Below are 22191 nucleotides of genomic sequence, written 5' to 3' on the forward strand. Positions count from 1 at the left end.
ATTTTGTTTATGCTTTATAATTATATAATTATGATTGATATTTATTATTTAGATTATATTATAATTTTGATGAAAAATATTAAAGAAATAATTAAATTAAAGTACAATAATCAATAAAAATATATGTATAAAATAAAATAGACAAGATTAAAATTTCTCATATGTCAGTGGTAATTAAATGGAATATTTTAAATACCTTTTATTGTGAAAGAGAAAATAAAATAAATAAAATTCTACATCCTACTACTATTGTCTTTTGATTTAAATAATATTATAATCTTTATAATCTCTTTTATTTATAAATATTCTTTTATGTATATAAATTTAGAATCAATTTTAAATCAATTTGTATAACCATTTTTTATTTCTTTTAATTAATATCATAATTCTTTGAAGCTATTATATAATTCTGCTTTTCAATATCTATCTTGTGTTTTATTATCGTAATAATAAATCACAATAAGACACCTACACATTGCTACGATTTAAACTCTTAATTAAATTCTACAAGAAAATCGAGATCAAATTAAAATCATCAACGACAATTAATTTGCGAATGTTCGAACGAAAATTTAAATATACGAAAAATATACGAAATAAAACAGTCATTTTAATTCAATAAATCAAACGAAACTTCCTATTTTGTATAAATAAATTCTTCGACTGTCTTTTCAAATATGAATTAGAATAAAAATTTGCATTTGCATTTTGACGATAATCACATGATGAGTTCAAAACGACGATATTCACCTAGGTATTAATTTATCCTCGAGCATGCTTGGCAAATCGTCGGAATCTTCGTTGAGGGCGGCAAAGAAATCTTGAAACTTATCCGGGAAACTGCTTGGCGGGCAACTATTCATGGAAATTCTGTCAAGAAGTTCCGTGGAATTTTTCTCGGCGGTCTCATGATGTTCTGACACGGTTGACGTTGCCATATAGTAGACCACGTAGTTTAGAAATCAGTCTAACCGCGTAAAAGATTTAACTAGCCTCGAATTGTCGAAATCTCCTTCTCGTTATCTCATCCATTCGTAATCACAAAACTTCACCGAACTTCTGTAACTTCGAACAATTCCACTCAAGTAACTTCTCCAGTAAATGGAAAGTAATTTTCGAAAACAACGATAATCCTCGAATAATTCACAATAATTCAAATTTTTAAAATCCACAAATTGTTTAATGAAATTCAATAATCACAATATTCAAGTTTTCCAAATTCACAAAATTATTAATTGTTCCTCTTTAATAAAATTAAAGAATCACAATATTCAAATTTTCCAAGTCCATGAATTATATCCGTCTTCAGATTTTCTTCAGATCGTCTTTCAGAGAAATGGGAATATCTCCAATGATCACAATATTTTTCGTCCACAAAATTATTATTAGATCGTGTTCAAAGAAATAGGAGAATTATTCTTCCAATTAAGCTATAAGAAGAGACAAAGGATGCAGCATTGTTCCTCACGTGGGTGGAGAACAATAAACAAGAAATTCCAACGAAATTCTTCTCATCATTTCTAACGATTCACTCGTCGAGTCAAGGTTCTAGAATGCACAAAATATAAACGCGACGAGATATAAAACGTACGTTGTGTGAAAGAGAATTCACGATTTTTTTCGAGAGAAAGAGAGCGACGATCGTTCCGCTCCTTACAAAGCCCTGATGAAAACTGAAGCTCGCATGGTTGTTGCGCCTCGTTCTAGCCTCGCTAAGTGCACGAGGCTTGCGCAAACGTGACTCACCCTGAAAGCTCCCTCGAATGATAACTAGGTAAAAATGATCATACGGTTTGCAATGTTTCTTATTCTCGTGTGTTTGAATGATCGGTGAGAGAAAGTAGGATTGAAAATAATCTAGGAATTATAATATTGTAAATAATTCAAAATTTGTTATTGCAAATTTTGGATATATAGAATGTTCACGTTCTTTCAACCTCCAATATTTTTTTTTCTTCTTGAAAGTGATATATTTTAGAAAAAAATGAAGAGAAAAGATTTTGGTATTTTTGTATCTATGGATATATACGGTGGATGTATATATTTTGAATGTAGAGAGTGTTCATGTTATTAACTTGTTTTTAATTTGGTATGTTTTAGAAAAACTATCTAATCAAAAGAAATTTTAAAAAATAGATAATGTTTATGAAATAACGATGTTAGAGCTTTTTTTTTAAATATCCGATATTTCTTTTTATATTTTATTATAGCGAATGATGAAAAAAATTCAATAATTATATGATAATCGAAGAAAATAAAGTGTAATGGCAGAGTTAACAGGAAAAATAAGCATATAGAGTGTTTCTTATAGATACATTCCTCTTAAGGGATCAGTGGAAAACGATACAAGGGAAGTTGAGAGTTTGGACTCTCGTCGTAACTCTCGTTTCAAGAGATCGAGCACTTCTTCTTTTCCTCTTTCGTTTCATTATAAATAGAACGCTTCGCGTGGAAGATAGAATTCATTGAGAACTAAATTGATCGATGCTTAACATTGGTCTTTGTGAATGAATATTTTTTGAAGAGAGAATCCTTTTTTCTTCTCGTTTTTTCAAGATTCAGAAGTTGATATTCAGATTCAGGAATAGAATCATGATTAAATCGATCCTTTGCAATTAAAATTTTGTTTGCTTGTTGAAGGAAAAATAGATTATGATCGATTGTATTTTTTTGCTCCGGTGTAAAACTTCAGGTTACCTTATTTTCTGTAAAGAAAAATAGTAGTTATAGTATAATATAATATATTATATTTATATATATATTATTATAGTATAATATAATATAGTATAATATATTTCCTCTTTTAAAAAATAATTTAAATAATTATCATAAATTAAGCTTAACGAAATGATGATAAAATAATTTCAAAGAAAAATAGTGAAATTATTCAAATTTACGATTGAAACAATTTACATTAATTCAAAAAAATTAAAATTCACTTAAATCGATCGATTAAATTTATTTTAAATCGGTAATTATTAATATCATCACTTGTTAGCTTTTAATTAAAATTTTATTCCATGTATACATACATAATACGATACGTATTATATTGAGTACACATTGTTTATAATTAAATTGATTTATAGCTCGAATAATTTCACGATGGAGAGAATTTTAATCATTAATAGTTCATTAAGTTGGCAATTAAACAAACCTATTGAAAATTAAATAGCTATTATAATCGTATAATTACACGAAACAATTGAATTAAACAAACGTTTAATTAACCACCAATTATAAAATATAACTAAACTGACCAATATTTTAAAATCAACAATTAATATCTAATAAATTCTCCATTTACATCAAAATAAAGAAAATTTTTGTGTAGGAGCAAAAAGAGGAATGGTGAATTTCAAATTTGCCCGAGTATAATAATAAGAATAATGGTGGACCTGTTACTATATGAATTTATGAGATAATCTAAGATCTTTCTTACAAAATCCAGACTCACACGCCATCTTGCGTTTTCACGCAATAATTATTTGTAAGATATCCTTTGTTTTATTTCGCTCCATCGTCTCGCTTATAATTTCATTCTTTATGGATGAAAATACTTTGTACATGATATATCTTGCTGTCTCTCCGATTGTTGTTTCAATTTTTCCGCTTTCTTATCTCGAAATAGAATTGTTAAGAGAATATTAGTTCGGCTACGCGGAGAAAGAAAAATCACGTTAATCTTATCTGTGAAGATATTGTTATTCAGATCGATAGTGATCAATCAGTCGAAGAAGGAAGAATTTCGAAAGAGATGGAAGTAAGGAAATAAACGTTCGAGATAAAAAGATGAAGAGATATCTTATGGTTATGATTTAAGAATAAGATTGACCTCGAAAATTAAAAAGAAAGAATAATCTCTGGAGAGACAGGAAAGATCTTCGAATAATAAATAATAAAGAATAATAAAGTTTCTCGTGACAGTGTTTGTGATTATGTAAATGGATAATATTGTTTGTTCTTGATCGAGATAAAACAGAGGAAGACCGGAAATATTGTTTTTTTTTTAGTAAGATAGTATATTTCGTTAATAAGCCTACGATTTTTAAAATTGCATTTTTAATTATGATTTGTTTTGATAGTACTAAAATTTGCAAAATAAAAAATAATTGTATATTTTGGATATCAATCAAAGACATTCCACAAATATATCAACATCCTATATTTACATATATTGCAAATGTGTATAAACGAAATATAGAATCTTTCTTGGAAATATAATTAATAATTAATCTTTTCCAAGAATTCTTGTTTTTTTTTAAAAAAGAAATATTTGAATCTATTATTTCTATGTAAATTAAAGTAAAGTTATGATTTCAATATTTAACAAATAATAAAAGAACATTTGAAGAATCTAAGATATTACAGATTGTAAAAATATGTTATTAGTCAATCGGCCTCGTTGTTTTTCTCAAGAATTACAAGTACAACTCTTTATAAAAAAAAAAAAAAAAAAAGCAGTGTCAAATTTCTCCCTTAAGTCTATAAATCGAACTCACCATCGGTTCAACATCATCTTTGTGTCAGCAGCGGCGAGTGAAGCCCGATAAAAAAGGTTGACGACGAGGCATGACAAGGAGAATTATAAGAGGAGTAAGGAAGAGCTGGGAAAGACCTATTCATAGATCAGTGGCCCTTTCGAGAGTTCGACTTCGGAGAAAGAGACCTGCTTTCAAAACAATGGAATCCTATCTTTAGACGTCACTTAACATGTCGAAAGAGAAAGTGTGTCAGCGACACCTATCCCGATGGAGATAGGGAGAGAATCGAAAAACTATCAGATCGTTTTCTTTTATTTAATTAATCATCTATAAACAGAATTTGAAAATGAAAATAAATGTGTGATTGGATATATTGTTCTATTTCTAATGAGATCAGAAACTTCTGAGCAATAATTACTATGATTAGATTGATTGTAAGTACTTGGTACTTGAAGAAATATATCAAAAATATTATTTCAGTGAGAAGAGAAATAATTATTTAAACGTTTTATACATGGAATTAATTTTGCATGCATTAATTTTAAGTTTATTTATTAATTAATTGATTATCAAATGAGATAATTTTTCACTTTATTTTTTTATTTAGATACTTATTGAAGAAATTTCTTCAATAATTTATAGTTTTATTATATGAACTAACACATATACATTTTTGACCCCATAAATTAGAAGTTTCAAATATTAGCAAGAAAAATATTCAAATATTTTATTCGATAAACTTAAATATTGTTTTTTTTTTAAGTATTTTACTCACCAGTTTCTTATATATTTAAATTTATAGTCTTGCCAGTTCTAAAATTTTACTACTCTGTTATTCCTCTTTGGAGAATAAACTTATACATAAAGATAAAAATATAAAGATAAAAAGTTATAAACCGTGAACTATAATTATACTTACGAAAGTAATTTAATAAAAAAGAAAGGACCTATAGTAAAAAATTATTAAAAGAATTTTAATAATTTTTCAACAATATACTATATTATATCTTATTTTATATATCTTATTTTATATCCATATTTTAAATATAATTACAATATTTCATTTTTATAACAAAGCAATAAATTTTCTAATATCCTAATTTAATAATTGCATTGTATATTACAATTTCGCATTTTTAAAATTTTTTCGTACTTACGTTACAAACTTATCATAACACGATATCAGAGAATTCGATGTAAATGGAATTTTCAAATGGATCAAATACTGTGTATATACATTAAATAGAATCTTCACATGTATAACAAGGTGTCTGAAGTATTTGAATAATGGGAGTTTGACTATGAGATATTCTATTGTACATGCAATGTCAAATGATATGAATTTACACGTAGTGATAATTAACTGTAAAGCTGAACAATACAATCATCTCACAGCTTCGTATATCGAATGATGGCATTGAATGTTACAACCTTGGTATTCGACAAGGATTGTTTGCACCATGAATCGAAATTAACAATTGATTTTGACATGGATCAATTGAATCGATTATAAAAAGAAGTAATAATTTTTAATATAATCGTTGAATATTTTAAAAATTCTTTTATTATAGTATCTTTTATTATAGAATTTGGAAGAGTGAGAGAAAGAAAAAAATTTATTTTATGAAGAATAATATAACAAATAAAATCTAGAAATAATTAAAATAATTGAATACTTTATTTTCTGTTACATTTAACACTTTTTATCATTTTATTTAAATAATGAAATATTCTTTCAAAATTTCTTTCGTATTTCTTATTTCATTATTTATTCATTTATTTTTAATTTAATTAATTTTAACATCATCGAATGCAGTGATTATTTATTTTGTTAATAATAACTAATCACATAGTAAAATATTATTATTATTAACTTGAAGGGAGTCGCTTCAACACAAATAAATTAGAGGAAACTAATTAGAGGACTTTTAATTAGTCGTATTTGTCGTTACATTGCTTTGTAAATCCTGAATTCCTGGTATCGTTTAATAGTAAATTTCAAGATTTATCTTTGATTAATATAGTAGAGTGATATTTCATTCAAAATTTAGATTTTGTACCAACAATTAGACTTTGCTCTGTCAATTTTGTTGAGCAACAGTTTTTAAACATCAACAGATATATTATATTAAATTAAATAGATAAACTTCACACAAGAAATCTAATTATATTATATAGTAAAACATTTGTATAGAAAATATTATTACTAAGTATTTTTAAATATCTACATTCTACAATTATGTAAATCTTTCATACAAATTTATCCTATCCTAATATAAATGAATATAACCTAAACGAATTAATTAAAAATAAATAAAAAAAATATTTTTTATTCTTTTGAATATAAATTATAAATTCTTCAAATATCATTTTACTATAAGAGCAAAACCTGATTAATGACACGAAAAATGTATCACAAAATGAGAAGAAAGAAAGTAAATTAATAATCGATTGAGATAAAAGTAATAATTCAGTGAATAAGAACAAATAGTTAATACTATTACTGGTCTGTAATTTCCCTATTTTTCTTAATTCTTCATCATATTTATCCCAGAGGATAAGAAATATAAATAAATTTGCAATCTTATTTAATTCCTTGACCTAATATACAATAACTGAGTAAATCAAGATATAATAGAAGTAATAGAAGAAGAAAACGTAATAACCGATAATAATGGATAAGAAGATGAAATAAGGTTTTATCGAATAGTAACAAATAGGGTTAAACGAGCAAATTGCTCATTCATTATCAAAATGGATTTCCGGAAACGAAATTATTTCATTCCAATTGCCTGCCGACGATATCAGCAGGGGTATTGTATGCCTACGTATATACGAAATTTTCCTGTTATTAATTTATCGTTACGAGAGTGACAGAAGGCGACCGAGGACCGTGAAGGATCGATAACCGTTATCGCGGTTGTTACCATGGATACATCAAAAGCTCGTTCGTTAACGCTTGAAAATGATTAAGACAAGCTCACTGTCGCTTAATAAAATTCGTTGATCGATTCGAAAGAAGTTTCGGATGTTCGATGGATCTTTGTTTCCAATTCCAACTACAGAAGACTCATCAAAGTATTGGAACATTAGTCTTGAAGAGAAATCGATTTAATTAAAAATTAATCCCGATTTTCTTGAAATTTTGTGTATGTACGTAAATTAAGAAAAATCTCTTTGAAGGGATGAAATTCATCCTCCAAGATTCGATTTTGTTTCACGTTTTAGAATAGAATTTTGATTTAAGATTAGAAAATTTTAGAAATATTGATTTGGAAATTAGAAAATTTGCTTGGCTTTAAGAATCTCATGATAAAAATTCTCCTGAAATTTTTCAATTTTTAAAATCTTGTATATTTACGTATATTCAATAAAAATAGCCAAATAGTTTCTAGTTCACTCTGATCGGATAACTCACCATGGAGAAATCTTGATATAATTATTATTATCGCGTATTAAATCCATTTTATTGTTTTACCTTTGTTTGCACACATTATAATTTATCTTCTTTGTAACATCGATAGCCGATTCCAATGACGCACAATTCAACAAATATTAAAAAATTCCTCATGTTCAGGATATTTGCGTATCTATTATCAGACATTTATCTGATTCCTGTCGGAACCACTAAAACTTTCGTTTCCGCTTGGTTCAAATACTTGGTATTCGTTCACTCGATCAAATCGAAATAAGCGCGCATCCATCTTTGCAATCAAATTGCATATATAAACAGTGAAATTCGTGAAACGAGAAATATTTCGTGAAAAGTCAAAGTGAATCGATTAAAAAGAATGAAAAAAAAACTCGATTATATTATTATTATTATTATTATTTTTACGAGAGAAATTTTTTAACTTGTATAATTCGAACGATGAATTTAAATCATCACGAATCACAATACAGTGAATTATTTGTCATATCAAGATCAAAGATTTGATTGGTGAAATTTTTCGAAAATTAAATCGTGATATAAAAAGAAAGATATATGAACATCTTATAAATAAGAACAAGAATTAGAGTGAAAATATTTTAAAAATTTATAAATGTTGAATTTTTGTTTAATTAATCTATCAAATTATTTAACACGAATTTATTTATATTTTAATTATTTAATAATTAGAATATAAATAAGAATAATAATATATAATACATATAATTAAAGTAAATATAAAATAGTAACAATTAATAATTTTAGAATATAAAATATTTTCTTTATTCGATAAAATTTCAAATTTATCTTTTAAAAGAAATTCTTTTGAAAGAACAGAATCGAAAATTAACAATTCATTAATTGCCTTATTCTCGTAAGAATTTCTCTACTTTACACTACACTGTTTCATATAAAACAGAATCTTTAAAAAAAAATATCTCTCTTAAAATATAAGCTTTTTCTAAGCTGTTCTAAGTGAGAGAATGTTTTATCCGGATTTACGAAAAAGAAAAAGTTCGTTTAATCACAATTAAACGAGAAAGATGTTCAATTTATAGTTAGATGCGATTCTATCTCGTTTCGTTTTCCAGCTCTTCTTTTATTGCAAGATCTTTTATTTATATTTTTCTTTTTTGTACTATTCTTTTTTGTTATTAACCATCATTTTCTCGACATTACAGAGAAGTGTCTTAAACGTTTTCGTGCTATCTAATCTAACGAGAAATAAAAATAATGTTAACTTCCCACGGTATGAATTTCAGCGAACAAATGATAGTAATTTGTAAAAGGTAAATATTCGCTATTTGCAATGATTTGTTTAACTATCGTAGCGTGAAAAGATGAAAAATATTTATCGTATTTTTTCATAGAGTGCATACAAGAAAATATTTTGATATGTTTTCGCTACAAAAGAAATATTTTTAAAATAATTTTATCTTTTTTTGAAATTAATTGAAATAACAAAAATTCTCTTAATATATAAACTTTTATAATTCGTAGTTTTTATATATTTGAATATTTCAATAATTTTTAAATGTATAAATATTTTAAAATAAATCCTATTATTTCATAAAATAAATACATGATACATGATTTATTTGATATTTAATTTTTCAATATTATTATCATTTTTATTTTATCATTTTTAAACAAATTTTTCACATTCTATTAATTTTTCTTTGCCTAAAGTAGTATCAATAAATATTTAATTATTATAAACGATTAATTTTATAAAATTATTTATGAAAAATCTTTATTTTATGCAAAAACATATCTATTTTTAAACTCTTGAAAAGCCTAAGTTTCTATATTTTGAAATTATATTAAAATTATATTTGATTTATATTAACAGGATGGCAGTAATCATTTTATAAAAATTCAAATATTTTATTCTAGAATTAATGATTTTATGTCATTGATAGATCAACGAGCCAGATAATTTTCGACGACATTAGTCTATGGGTAATGGAACCAACTCTTCACAGTATAATCGTGTACAGCATCGCAATTCCTATAGTCTCGGTCCTCGGGATCATTGGAAATGCTTTAATTCTCTACGTTCTCTCTGACGAGAATTTCAAGGAATCGATATTCACATACTTGAGAGGTCAGATCTAGTTTCTTATCATAAGAAATCATTGTGAAATCGAATTACTTTGCTTCCCTTTAGCCAATTTCAAATTTATTTTGAAGAAGTCAGTTGGTGTCGTGTAAAAGCGACCATTTTCAGTTTATTGGAATCGTCTATTCGATTCGTATTGTCTTTGTTGAGAAAATATATTTTTTTAGTCATTTTGTTATTTAAATATTTTGTTATTTAAAACGTTGAAAATTAAAATTTTGATTAATCTATATTTTATTGGTTAAATTTTAGTATTTTTTTATATGCAAATTGTTAAAATGATTAGTAAATTTTTCACTATAGATTAGAAAAAATTTAATAATTTTTATTATAAATGTTATAACGTTTTAAAAATTATTTAATTAAAATGTATTGAAACATATTTTTTCGAGAATTATTAAATATTATTAAATTTCATAAAAATAATTTATAATTATATTATATAATTTTTTGTTAAATTTTTATTTATTTATTTATTTAAAATACATATTTATTTATTTAAAATATATATTATTGGCAAGAAAAAAGAAAAAGGATAATTGAAGATTGGATTTAAATGATTTTAAATTGAAATTTCCACGTGGTTTAAATTTGACCCAGTTTTCACAAACAGAATTAATTCTGAAATCGATAATTAAATCGTATACTTTTGTCACGATTTAAAAGAAGATTAATTAAATTTTCGACATTCGATATTTGCAAAATTACATTACACGTCTTATAAATTTTGAAATATTAAACGAACACTTAAATGAAGCAAATATTTATTCCAAAACCGACATGCGCGATTTCTAATGAAATTTTCTAAAATTAAGAAAAAATAACGATTGTTTATCCAAACAATGAATAGAGAATAAAATTGAATTTACAGTTTTTGCCGCATCCGATCTCGTCACTTGTTCCATGCTCGTGTTTTCCGGTTTAGCAAGAGGTGTCTTTTGGTGTAAAAACGGATGGTTGGAGTTTGACGTGTTTGTCTATTTACCTGTTGTCTCTGTTTCATCCAACGTCACAGTTTGGGCCACCATGTGTGTCACTATCGATAGGTTGACCATTGTTTTTAGGTAAATAACAATTAAAAATTTCTAAATAATTAATAGATTAAAAACAAAATTGATAATTCATCAATTAAATATAATTATTCTTTTCTATTATAACTTGTAACTCTTTCTCGACACTCACTTATCGATATTTACGTGTTTCGTAATTATCTAAGAGATCTCGTAATTTATTTTTTCTTACCTTGTTCTTAAAACTTATAATTACTTGCAAACTCGATCATCCTAAACGTTAATCATCGCTATTCACCTTTTTACTTACATACTTAACGATAAGATGGAAGTTTAACAAGATCCTGGCTTTTCGATCGATAGCATGCCAAGATGCAGACCACCAAAGTTTTGCGATTATAGAATGGCGAGGAAATTGATGATTTTCTCCAGTTGTCTCGCCATTTTGCTTAATGTACCGTATTGTTTGATTTACACCTACAACGAACAAGGAGATTTGGTTACAACGAGTTTCTTTCATTCGTGGTGAGTAATAAAATATAAATATAAATATAGTATAGAGAATGGAAAAAGAAATTTGTCGAAAGACATTTTTAATAATAGATTTTTTTTATTTATTATTTTTGCTCTAGAAGATCGATTAGAATTGCTATATATATTTCTATTATTTTTTTGAAATATAATTTAAATATTAATTCCATTGATTTTACGAATCAAATATTATTATTCTCCTTCTAATCTTAAAGCAAGCAAGAATAAAATTTAGAATGAATTTACAGGTTGTACAATCTTCAAAACTGGCTACAGTTCGTATTGCATGGTTTAATGCCCACTGTTCTCTTGTTGGTGGCAAATATAATCATGTGTCATTCAATCAGAAAAATCTTGAAACGAAGACAATTGGTATTGCGGCACAAAAATATACGGGAAGGAAATCGTCTGAAGGTATACGAAATGATTTATAAGTCGATTCTTTTTTATGATATGATCAATATGACATAGAAAATGATAAGAAATTTTAATTTTACAAGGAATATAAATAAAGTAATATAATATTTCTATAAATAATTACCTTATCTTAGATTGATTCCAAAATATAGTTGTTCTTAATATATCATTAATCTCCATGTCAAGTTGAATTAGAACAGGTGATTCGATATAGTTATTTATAGTCAAACATTTATGTACATATATACGATTACTTATAAATATATATCTTCATATATTTCACGAATCATCTAAAATTTGCTCGCATCATATGTAAATTTAGTATATTTGTAGAAATTTCCACTATCATTTTTTATGCTGAAAAATGTATTAAATATACCCTGAATACACATTATGTGAATGGATGCTTTAATTTAAGATATTTGCACAGCTTGAAGGAATGTTTGATAGTAGTACAGACAACAGGAATTGTCTGTTCTACGAAAGTTTATGCTCAATAAATCAAGCATTGTTTAAAATTTATCAATAAATGAGATTTACATAAGGTTTTTATTATTTTGTCTATAAAGTTTCATTTATATTAATCCTTTATATTAATCGCTTTATTTTAATTGATAATTTTATCAATATGAATTTATTGCTTTATTTATCAATATAATTTTTCAAAAAAATTCTTTCCATTGATTTTTTTTTCAACTTAGTTAGTTAATTAAATGTAAAAAAAAATTTATTGATCTAAGTTGAAGCAGCGAATATTTAAAATTCATCATCAAAATGTTTTTTAAGATGTTTGTAACTATAAAATTTTGAATATATACCATTAATCATATTTTCATCTTATATTACCAATAAAATTATCCTTCATTATTTTACAAAATATCATGTTTCTCACAAGTTCTTGAAACTCTCAATAACTTTTTCATTGCTACGCTTTTACTTTGAGATTATTATATTAGATATAATTATTTTTCGATAATTTGTCTTCATTTATTAACTTTATTTCAACAAATTAAGTAGAATTTAAATAAATTGACTAACGTGAACAAGGCTTAATTTTACTCATCACTTGAAGAAGATCTATAAACACAAATGTCGTCATAGTCATCATCAAAATTAGATCGTTACACGTTCATTGAACAGATGTGAATCCATATATTTTATCGATTTACATTTATGATATACGAATTTTTCTCTCGTATATATTATTCCGATGCATATTATAGTTAATTATAGAACGCATTCAATCGTAAAAAATTGTTATTTTTCAGGATCAGGCACGAGTGAACGTGATGATGGTTGGCATCGTGTTTGTATTCCTTGTTGGTGAAGTGCCAACTCATTTGGCATCACGACTCAGTGCTTTGACGCTTCTCTATGGTGGAGATCCGACAAAAGTCTCTGAATATTATATGGAAACGTGAGTATTGCCTTTGAATAACATTAAGTGTGAGTTATGCGATTATTATTACGATGAGATCTCATTTATCGTTTTTTTATTTGAATCAAATCTTGTAAAAAAAATGGAAAAAATTGAAAGTTTCATTGTTTTTTGTATACATTTTTTAAATTTACTTTCATCTCTAACATTTCTTTCTTTTATTTCTTTTCTTTCTAAAATCTATTATTTCCTGGAAATTAATTTCATGAACATTTTCATGATATTTTTTGTATTATTATCAGAAACTAAGATCAATTACATTTTCTGGGAAATATTTAATTTTCACATCAAAACTTTCGATTCTTAAATCAAATGATTTATTTTGATATTTGGTCAGTTTTTGATTTTTATATTAGCTAATTTGTAAATTGAAATTTTCAATAGTATTGTTTCTTGTGATATTTTATTATAATATTTTTGTCTTATAACTTTTTCTACAAAATTAACTTACACGCAATGTATCATTAATTAAAATATTATTAATATATCAATACATTGTGCATTATCTTAAATTATAACCAAAATTTTTATTTATAATTATAATAAATTAATGTTATTGTACTTTAAATATTCTTGATTGAATAATATTATAAAATTTAATAATATATTATTAATTACATTTAAATTCACATTAATATTCGCATATTCGAACAGATTTCGCATGTACGCTACTCTCTTGAACGCGATATCGAGTTCGGCCAATTTTGTGCTCTACTGTTTGCTAAGCCAACGTTTTCATTCACATTTGAAGCATCTTCTGACTGGCAAAACTAGGCAGGGAAGCAATAACATCAAAAGCCACGTTTCATACGTGGTACGAGTCGAGTCCAGTGATATCGAAATAAATAACTTTGAATGTACTAACGTTAAATATTTCTAACATTTTATCATTATTATTTTTTATTACTTTATTTTATTCTATCTATATCTCACATTTTTTAAAAATAAAAATTATTTTATATTCATACTATATTCATACTAGAATACGAAATCGATTCCATAGATAAGAATATATTTGATTAATAAATTTTTAATAATATATCAAGTATCTATGAATATATGTATCAATCTATATCTACATTAGAATGAAATGAAAAAATTAAAATTGTACGATTATTTTTTAATTGCGAGGAAAATTTTGATCTTCCAGATTTTGTTGTTATACGCAAAAGTATATTATTTTTTCTCAAAATTACTTTTTCAAATTTAATTCAAATTTATTTAAAATTATTTGTACATAAACCCCAGAACAAACAAAATTTATAAAATCAATGAAATTATTTTTAATTGATTTATAACACTTTAAAAAATTTATCGATCAAATTCCAATTTTAATAATTTAAATATTTCTAGAAAAGATAATTTTTACTCGCTATTAAAATTTTGCATCTATGTTTCATTTCATTCTAACATTTAAAATAAATATATGTAAATTATCCTCTATAAAAATATAAATAAAATGAATTTTGTTAAAAATTATTGTCATCCAAATAAATTAATGGATCACTCTTTATACATACTGAGTTCATAATCAGAATTTTTCCAAATTCGTTTGGGAAATTGCTGATTCCATGCGAGGAAAATACGTTTATTCAGAGTTGACGTATTGTACTTTTTCAAATTTACATTCATCGGAACGGAGATGAATAATTTCGAAGCAGGCGGTACATCCACCAGTTGTGCTTTTTTCTTTTTACGAACGGAAAAAAAGTCAATTATGAAATAATAAAAGAATTCAACGAAACTTATCACCGAACCACCCAGGCAAAGTCCAAAGATTCCTCCGAAAGAAGCTGAAATATATTTTATAATTAATCTAACTTGCTAAATTTATATTGCTACACTTTCATATTTTAATTACAAATATTTTAAATTTAAATCACAATCTCGATTAAATATAATTCAAAAATATATATACACGTCTTAATCTCGATCTTAATCACGAACTTTCAAAGAAAATTCCCTCGTTCTCGCGTGTAAACTTCATCCTCTACCTTTGTTTTTTTAATCGAACTTCTAGAACTCGTGCTCGGTTTCACCAAGAAGCTTTAACTCTTCTTTATTCTTCTAAACACGCTTCACTATTAACCAACGATAGAAAAGAAGGCAAGACGTATGAAATTATTATTTCATCTTACCGAGAAGGTTGTCCCATCCTAAGATAGTTTGCTTCCGGTACTCGAGATATGTGCCATCTCGAAAATAAGCGTATAGAAACGAAGTGTTATTAAGATTTAAGCCACGCCTGTAAACGATCAACACATTTTATGTTTTATAGCGTAATTGAAAAAAATTTATTTATCTTTCTATGATTTATCTATTAAATGAATTGAATAAATTTAAAATAATACAAATTTTAATATCAATTATAGCTATAATTATTATATATTTGAATGACATAATTGATATTAAACTGTAATAAGATGTTCTAAATGTTCAATTATTATTTTTTTATAATAATTTTTGCTCTATTATTTAACTTACGTTATTTCAGAATCAAATTCTGCGTTGTCCATTGGTATCGATTCAGTAACTATTTCGTAATTTACATCGCTACATTGTGGAAGACAATCGCAATCGTTGATGTGCAATGATTGTATCTGCGACAGATTTCCTGTTTGAAAAATGAAAATAAAAATTTGCTTTAATCATATTAAAAAGATTATATTTTACAATTTTATTTTGATTTTATATCGAAGTTGTTTAATTCATTACTGCAAAAATGTTTACTGTAGAAAAATAAATATTCGTTATTTACTTACTCCTACGAGCCAGAATGCAATCCACATCCGTCAAATAACAAGTGCGCTCGTACGGATCTATTAACATAGCCAATGAATATTCGTAACTATGATAATTCAAATAATAATTCATAATAAGAATAATTTTATTTCTAATAAAAAGTATATTTAATCAAGAAATTCTATTATTGAATGTGTTTTGTAATTCCATTGTTAAATTGTTAAATTTATGTCATTATTATTAATTATTTAATGATAAATGATTTATTTTTATATTATCATTATATTATATTAAAAGATTTTGAGTTCTTTTGTGAATATTTTATGAACAACAACAAAAAATTTTTAATATTTGGTTATATTGGTTAACAGTTAATTTTAAGAACATAATAAATCTATAATATTTTTGTAATTATTTATTTGATGAAAACTATTTATATAAGTTACTTACGATCATCAGGAAAAAAAAAGGGCAAACATCCACAAAAGCCATGAATTTTCTTCTGTAAACATTTCGAGATGCATGTTTGATAATTATATTTTTGGTCTCCATCGTATAGTGTGTAATTTATATCTGTAGGTAGCTAAAAACATAAAAAAAAATTATTTTTAATATATTTTTAATATATTTTTAAATCAATATTTTTAAAATTCTTAATTTGCCTCATCATCAAACAGGCACATCCTTTTAATTAAAGGTATATGCTGAAGATCTTTCGAGCTTTTTATTTTCGTGCCTGTAAGTGTCATTGACATTACATGGGCCGGTTGCAAACTCGCAGATTGTGCACCAACATCCGGATAATCTAATGGATCGTGGATCAAAATAGTGGCACCTACAAATTGTCTTACCGAACTTTTATAATTTTTAGCATCGATATTCAACGCTACTGCCAAACCTATGTCACGTCCTGTTCCAGGTACATTCTGAAATTTGAGAAAATTCATATATATGATTTTGTTTATTATTTTTTATATTATTTATTATTTATTTTTTATTTATTATTTATATTATATTTATTATTGAAGATATAATTATTAGAATAGAGTGAGAAAAGTATATATTTATAAATTTTTTCAGCGAAGAAAAGAATGGATCGTTAGATTAAAAATTAATTTAAATCTTATTTCATTTTCAGATAATGATTGATTTAAGAATATGAATTGAAGAATCTTTACTTTGTTTGATAATTGAAATAACTAAATATTATTTTTTCTTTGAATATTGTTATCATTCATTTTTGCTCAAAATGATTTCTTATACTAGTATGTCATTTTTGATTTTAAATATTATGCATAATAAATTTTTATAAGTTAATAATACTTTTTATTTTTCAAAAATATTACCAGAACGCGGCTAACACCTGGCAGAAGATCGGAAGAATTCGTTTCTTTGTTGTCAATAGCCCTCGTATAATTTGTTAACCAAGATAATTTATTACTGAGAAACATTAAAATCGATAAATATATAATAACAATAGTAAAAATTAATTCATTAATAACATATAAAGTTAACAATATTGCTTTACTTGTAATCGATAGAATGATAATTAAAACCACAACAGAAACCCTCTTTCGATTTCACTATTTTGAAAATTTTACTACAATTGTAAAGTTGTCCCAACCAACCGCATCTCACTAACAATAGGTCGCAAGGTTGCATCAACTGCAAAAAGAGAAATAAAAGAATATAAATTATTCTAATTTCCAAGTTACTTACAATTTTTCTACTTTCTTTCATTTTTTAACTATATATTTTCATATTTTGTTTTACATAATAATGTATATGTTTCATCGTTATTCAGATATATGATTATATTTTCATAAACAAAATGGAAGAAAAATATTATTTACCTCGAGCATAAGTTTCTCCACAGTGTAACCAAGAATGTCGAGGGCCCAGGACGCAGTTGCGTTATCGATCTCAATTTTGTCTGGTCGTATCAGTTTCATCAGAGAAGAGAACAATTTGTTAGTCATGTCTCTATTGAATCCATACATCAGCCTATTAAAAGAAACTGTTTCTCAGAAATGTGCACATAGTAGAGTTCTCTCGTTATTGAATTCATGTACGCGTGAAATATGTTTGAACAATACTTCTTTCATTTTTTTATTAATCTATTAAATAGAATTAAATCTATTAAATAGATTTAACAAATAAAAAATTATAAATTAAAGATAGTAGTAAAAATTAAAGTAGTAAATATTTTCTTTCGCGAAATTGAATCGACAAATAGTAAACAGATAACTTCTACGATGTTAAAACGATTATCTATTTTTCCTAAATATTTTAACGAAGTTATAAATTATTATGAAACACAATGTAGATCTATGATTCTCTTTCGAAAAAACTAATTTCACATAAGAGATATTATCATAAGCATTTCGTTATTACTTGTTTTGTCATTATTCTGCTTGGATAAGGTATACTATTTCTATAAATATATTATAATACGTAAAACAATTTCTTTTTATTACATTCGTATATTTTTCTGAATGTGACACAGATCTAAATTTGTTGAGACACGTGCAACTTTTTCATAACATTAAATGATGATATGAATAAATTATAATCCTATTAAATGAAAAAGATTATTGTTTTTTTATATATATACAAAGTGTTATCATTCGAACATCTCTAAAAGCAAAGAAAATGAAACAAAAAATAAATAGAAAAATTAAAAATTGAAATTGAAACTAAACAGCCATTTTTTAATATTATTTCTATACAATAAATTTATAATGTTTTTATTCTGATAAAGATATTCTATAAATATTATCTAAATAATATATCTAAAAAGCTTTTATAGCAAAATGCAATTATAAACACTTTACTCACTATATCTATACGGATCATAAATTCTTACTTACAATTTTTGTGCGATCTTATCAGCGTGAGGTTTGTACACTTTGTTGTTGTTACATATAGTGATACCTGGAAAATGTAATTCCTTTATGGGATTCGATGTATCAATTATCGTCACTGTAGGATTGTTCAAATAGTACAGCGATAGTCGTAACATCATTATTGCGCAAAAGATAATTGCTGCCACACAGATCTATGCATTAAATAAATATAAAAATTATTCATATTGAAATTAAAAGATAATAAATAAATTGTTTCACTCACCGTTAACCAAATTATTTTATGAAAAGTCGTTTTGCCTATAATGATGTATCGAAAGCCATGTAGTGCTGTATTTTCGCAATAATTGCGAAAAAATGAGTTTATAGTTTGCGCAAATTTTGATAAACATCCTGAATTGAAATATTATTAAATCATTTTGAATACTATATATATTATTATATATACAATATATATAATAATATTAAAGTATCTTTCTGAAAACTTTTAAGAGAAAATATTTTTGTATATATTATTATACATTAATATTGAAATATTTATTAAAACTGAAATATTTATGTTATAAAATATTTTAATAAATGCTAATATATTTTAATTCAGAATCATATCTCATAAATATATTTGAAATATATTTAAAAGAATATTTTTATAATGTGTTACACTGTAGAAATATTTACTGGATAGAATATCTTCATATATTTTTTATTTAGAACTTTCTTGTTGAAAGTAGAAATACATGACACTAATTTTATTTAAAACTTTCTAATAAAAAAAATGGTAAGAATATGAGATATTGAATATTATATATATGTTGTAGAAAGATCATTAACAATAATTAAATAAAACGAAGATTACAATTACTTTTTATAACAATCATCTTTCAAACATTCATTAATATTTTTTTCCGCAAAAATGTTTTTTATTTCTCATCGTGTTAATCGTGTTAATCGTATTATGTAAATATCTTCTCTATTACAATAATTCGAAATAACCTTATATTAAATACATATATAATTTATAATAATTATAATTTTCTATTCATTATAAAATATATAATTAAATTTTTACTATATGATATAATTTAATATGTTTATATAAATAAAAAATATAATCATTTATTACAATATATATTTCATGTGAAATTGAAAGTATTCTGCCTTGGAGGATATTTGGAGAAAGAGAATATCAAATATTAAGAGATAAACCAACGTGAGCAACATGAACAATAAGAGAAATATAGAAACGGATAAAATAAAGATAATCCAAATTTATTATATATATATTAGTGAAAACATTTTAGTCAAATAAATAGAAGCGAAAACTGACATGAACCAAATTATGAAAAAACAAATATTCTAATAAAATTTTTATAAACTAATGCTAATGTTTTTGATATTAACCAAAAGATATCTCAAATTTAAAATTAACATTAGGATCAATCATTAATTAGTATCCATCAAATAAAAATGATTAATTTATTACGAAATAACAGTAATTAATATAACTGTTGATAAATTAATATCAATTATCTATTATTATCTATACAATTACACTTATTTATACAATTATTATTAAACAGTTTTAAAGAATATTTCAATATTCATATCTTAAGTAAATACAGATTTTCATTTCAGAATCATAATTTTAAAAAATTTAAATAGCTTTAAAATTTATTATTATATGATATAAAAAGATTCAAAATATTACATTACACAAAAATCTTTTTCCATTTTAAATCAATTTTTACTTACCTTTCCTAAGTTTTTTCTTGTACAAGTTACGAGCATTCCGACATTTACTATTCATTCTATTATATATCTCAAATGAACCTTCTCAACACTCGTTACAAATATCCATCGAAAACTGAGCAAAGAAAAGAAGAACAAGCAAATGAAGATGTTGAATCGCGATAATGTCTGACACGCTTATATTACGTTGATTCTATCGGCATGTTTTAATTTCATTTTCCATCAATTTTGTTCGACGAATTCCATGAAATGGCATCAAGATCGCAGTCGCTTATTTTGCGACCACTTAGGTAAATGACATGAGACCAAGTGGTTATAAAAATATCGTATCACTCATAAGTTTTTAACATTAAAATAATCAAAAAAATTTTTGAATAAAATGATATATTTATTATTTCTTTACATATAAATATAAATATAATATAAATATAAATATATATAATATCTAATATCCAACGATAACAGTGTTATCCATTGAATGCGAAAAAAAAAATTTCAATGGAAAATTATATCAAAGTAAAAACATTTTATTATTCATATCAAAAATAGAAATTCAAGAAAAGAATTCATACAGAAATCGAAAATGTTTCAAATTTCTATTGTTTCTCGCCGAGTTTCAATTATTAATCAAATTACAAAATAATTTGAATTATTATGAAAGAAGAACAAACAAGAAAAGAAAACAACGTGAGATAAAGAAAGAAATGGAACGAATTCCGAAATTAGTGCCATCTCTTAGAGCCAGAGTATTAGAAGAACCGTGTAATATATCTACAGTACCGACGAGAAATAGATCGAAGCGATATCTTAAATTTAAAACAATATGTTCTGAAATATCAACCAAGAAAGAACAATTTGGCAACGCCATCTACCACAATAAACCGTAATTACATATATATTATTATTCAAAGATACAAAAAAAGAAAAATATCATACTTCATAATTTTCAAAATAGAGACGAGAATTATATTTATCGCTTAAATGAATAAAAAATTATATTTACGAAAAAAATAATCACGCTCGCAGCCAATTAGTTCATATTATTTTCTATATAATATAATATATATAATAAAATATATAATTGTACAACCGATATGAATAATATAATTATATATTGTATATTAAATAATATGATTTCCCAGGTCCCGCCGCCTGGAGGTTGCTGCGAATTGGAGACTCATCCTATCCACGACATTCTATCCACCCACCATTAGCACGAAAATTTATTTATTCATATATAAATTCTCTTTGCGATGTACATTTGCAAAACGTTCAAACTTTTGATCGTTGTGCACACGAGCAACAAAAGGAATTAGAAAAAAAAACCGACGCGGAAGACTAAATCTGAAAATAAAATTTAAATTAAGAGACTTTTTATCAATATTTTAAACTTCCATCGGCGTG

General features: G+C 25.0%; 2 protein-coding genes across 3 annotated transcripts in view; both read right to left on the bottom strand.

Annotated features, from left to right (window-relative positions):
- The window catches only part of LOC122710376 (GTP-binding protein RAD-like), a 40656-nt gene extending 39016 nt beyond the window's left edge, over positions 1-1640 (bottom strand). For both annotated transcript variants that reach the window (XM_043928194.1, XM_043928193.1), the window contains exon 1: positions 751-1640. In XM_043928194.1, coding sequence (XP_043784129.1) covers positions 751-938 — 188 coding nt within the window. In that variant the 5' untranslated portion in view covers positions 939-1640. The remainder of the gene's footprint in view (positions 1-750) is intronic.
- An 11726-nt stretch (positions 1641-13366) lies between these two features.
- LOC122710401 (sodium channel protein Nach-like) lies at positions 13367-20845 on the bottom strand. Its single transcript, XM_043928233.1, has 13 exons — positions 20791-20845; positions 19304-19431; positions 19045-19232; positions 18028-18178; positions 17703-17839; positions 17521-17614; positions 16837-17100; positions 16625-16757; positions 16195-16251; positions 15917-16046; positions 15571-15677; positions 14953-15225; positions 13367-13392 (listed from the first exon to the last, which is right to left on the bottom strand). The coding sequence occupies exons 1-13, from the start codon at positions 20843-20845 to the stop codon at positions 13367-13369; spliced, it is 1743 nt and encodes a 580-aa protein (XP_043784168.1).
- Positions 20846-22191: the final 1346 nt, after the last annotated feature.

The sequence above is a fragment of the Apis laboriosa genome, unplaced genomic scaffold, assembly GCF_014066325.1.
Source record: "Apis laboriosa isolate Shangri-la unplaced genomic scaffold, ASM1406632v1 scaffold14686_cov152, whole genome shotgun sequence".
NCBI lineage: Eukaryota > Metazoa > Arthropoda > Insecta > Hymenoptera > Apidae > Apis > Apis laboriosa.

Excerpts from the sequence above, each read along its gene's own strand:
- LOC122710401 (XM_043928233.1), bottom strand. The coding sequence starts at position 20,845 with ATGAATAGTAAATGTCGGAATGCTCGTAACTTGTACAAGAAAAAACTT. Across the intron at positions 18,179-19,044 it reads GATAAGATCGCACAAAAATT|GCTGATGTATGGATTCAATA; the intron begins GTAAGTAAGAAT and ends TTCTTTTAATAG. Across the intron at positions 17,101-17,520 it reads CAGGTGTTAGCCGCGTTCTG|AATGTACCTGGAACAGGACG; the intron begins GTAATATTTTTG and ends CTCAAATTTCAG.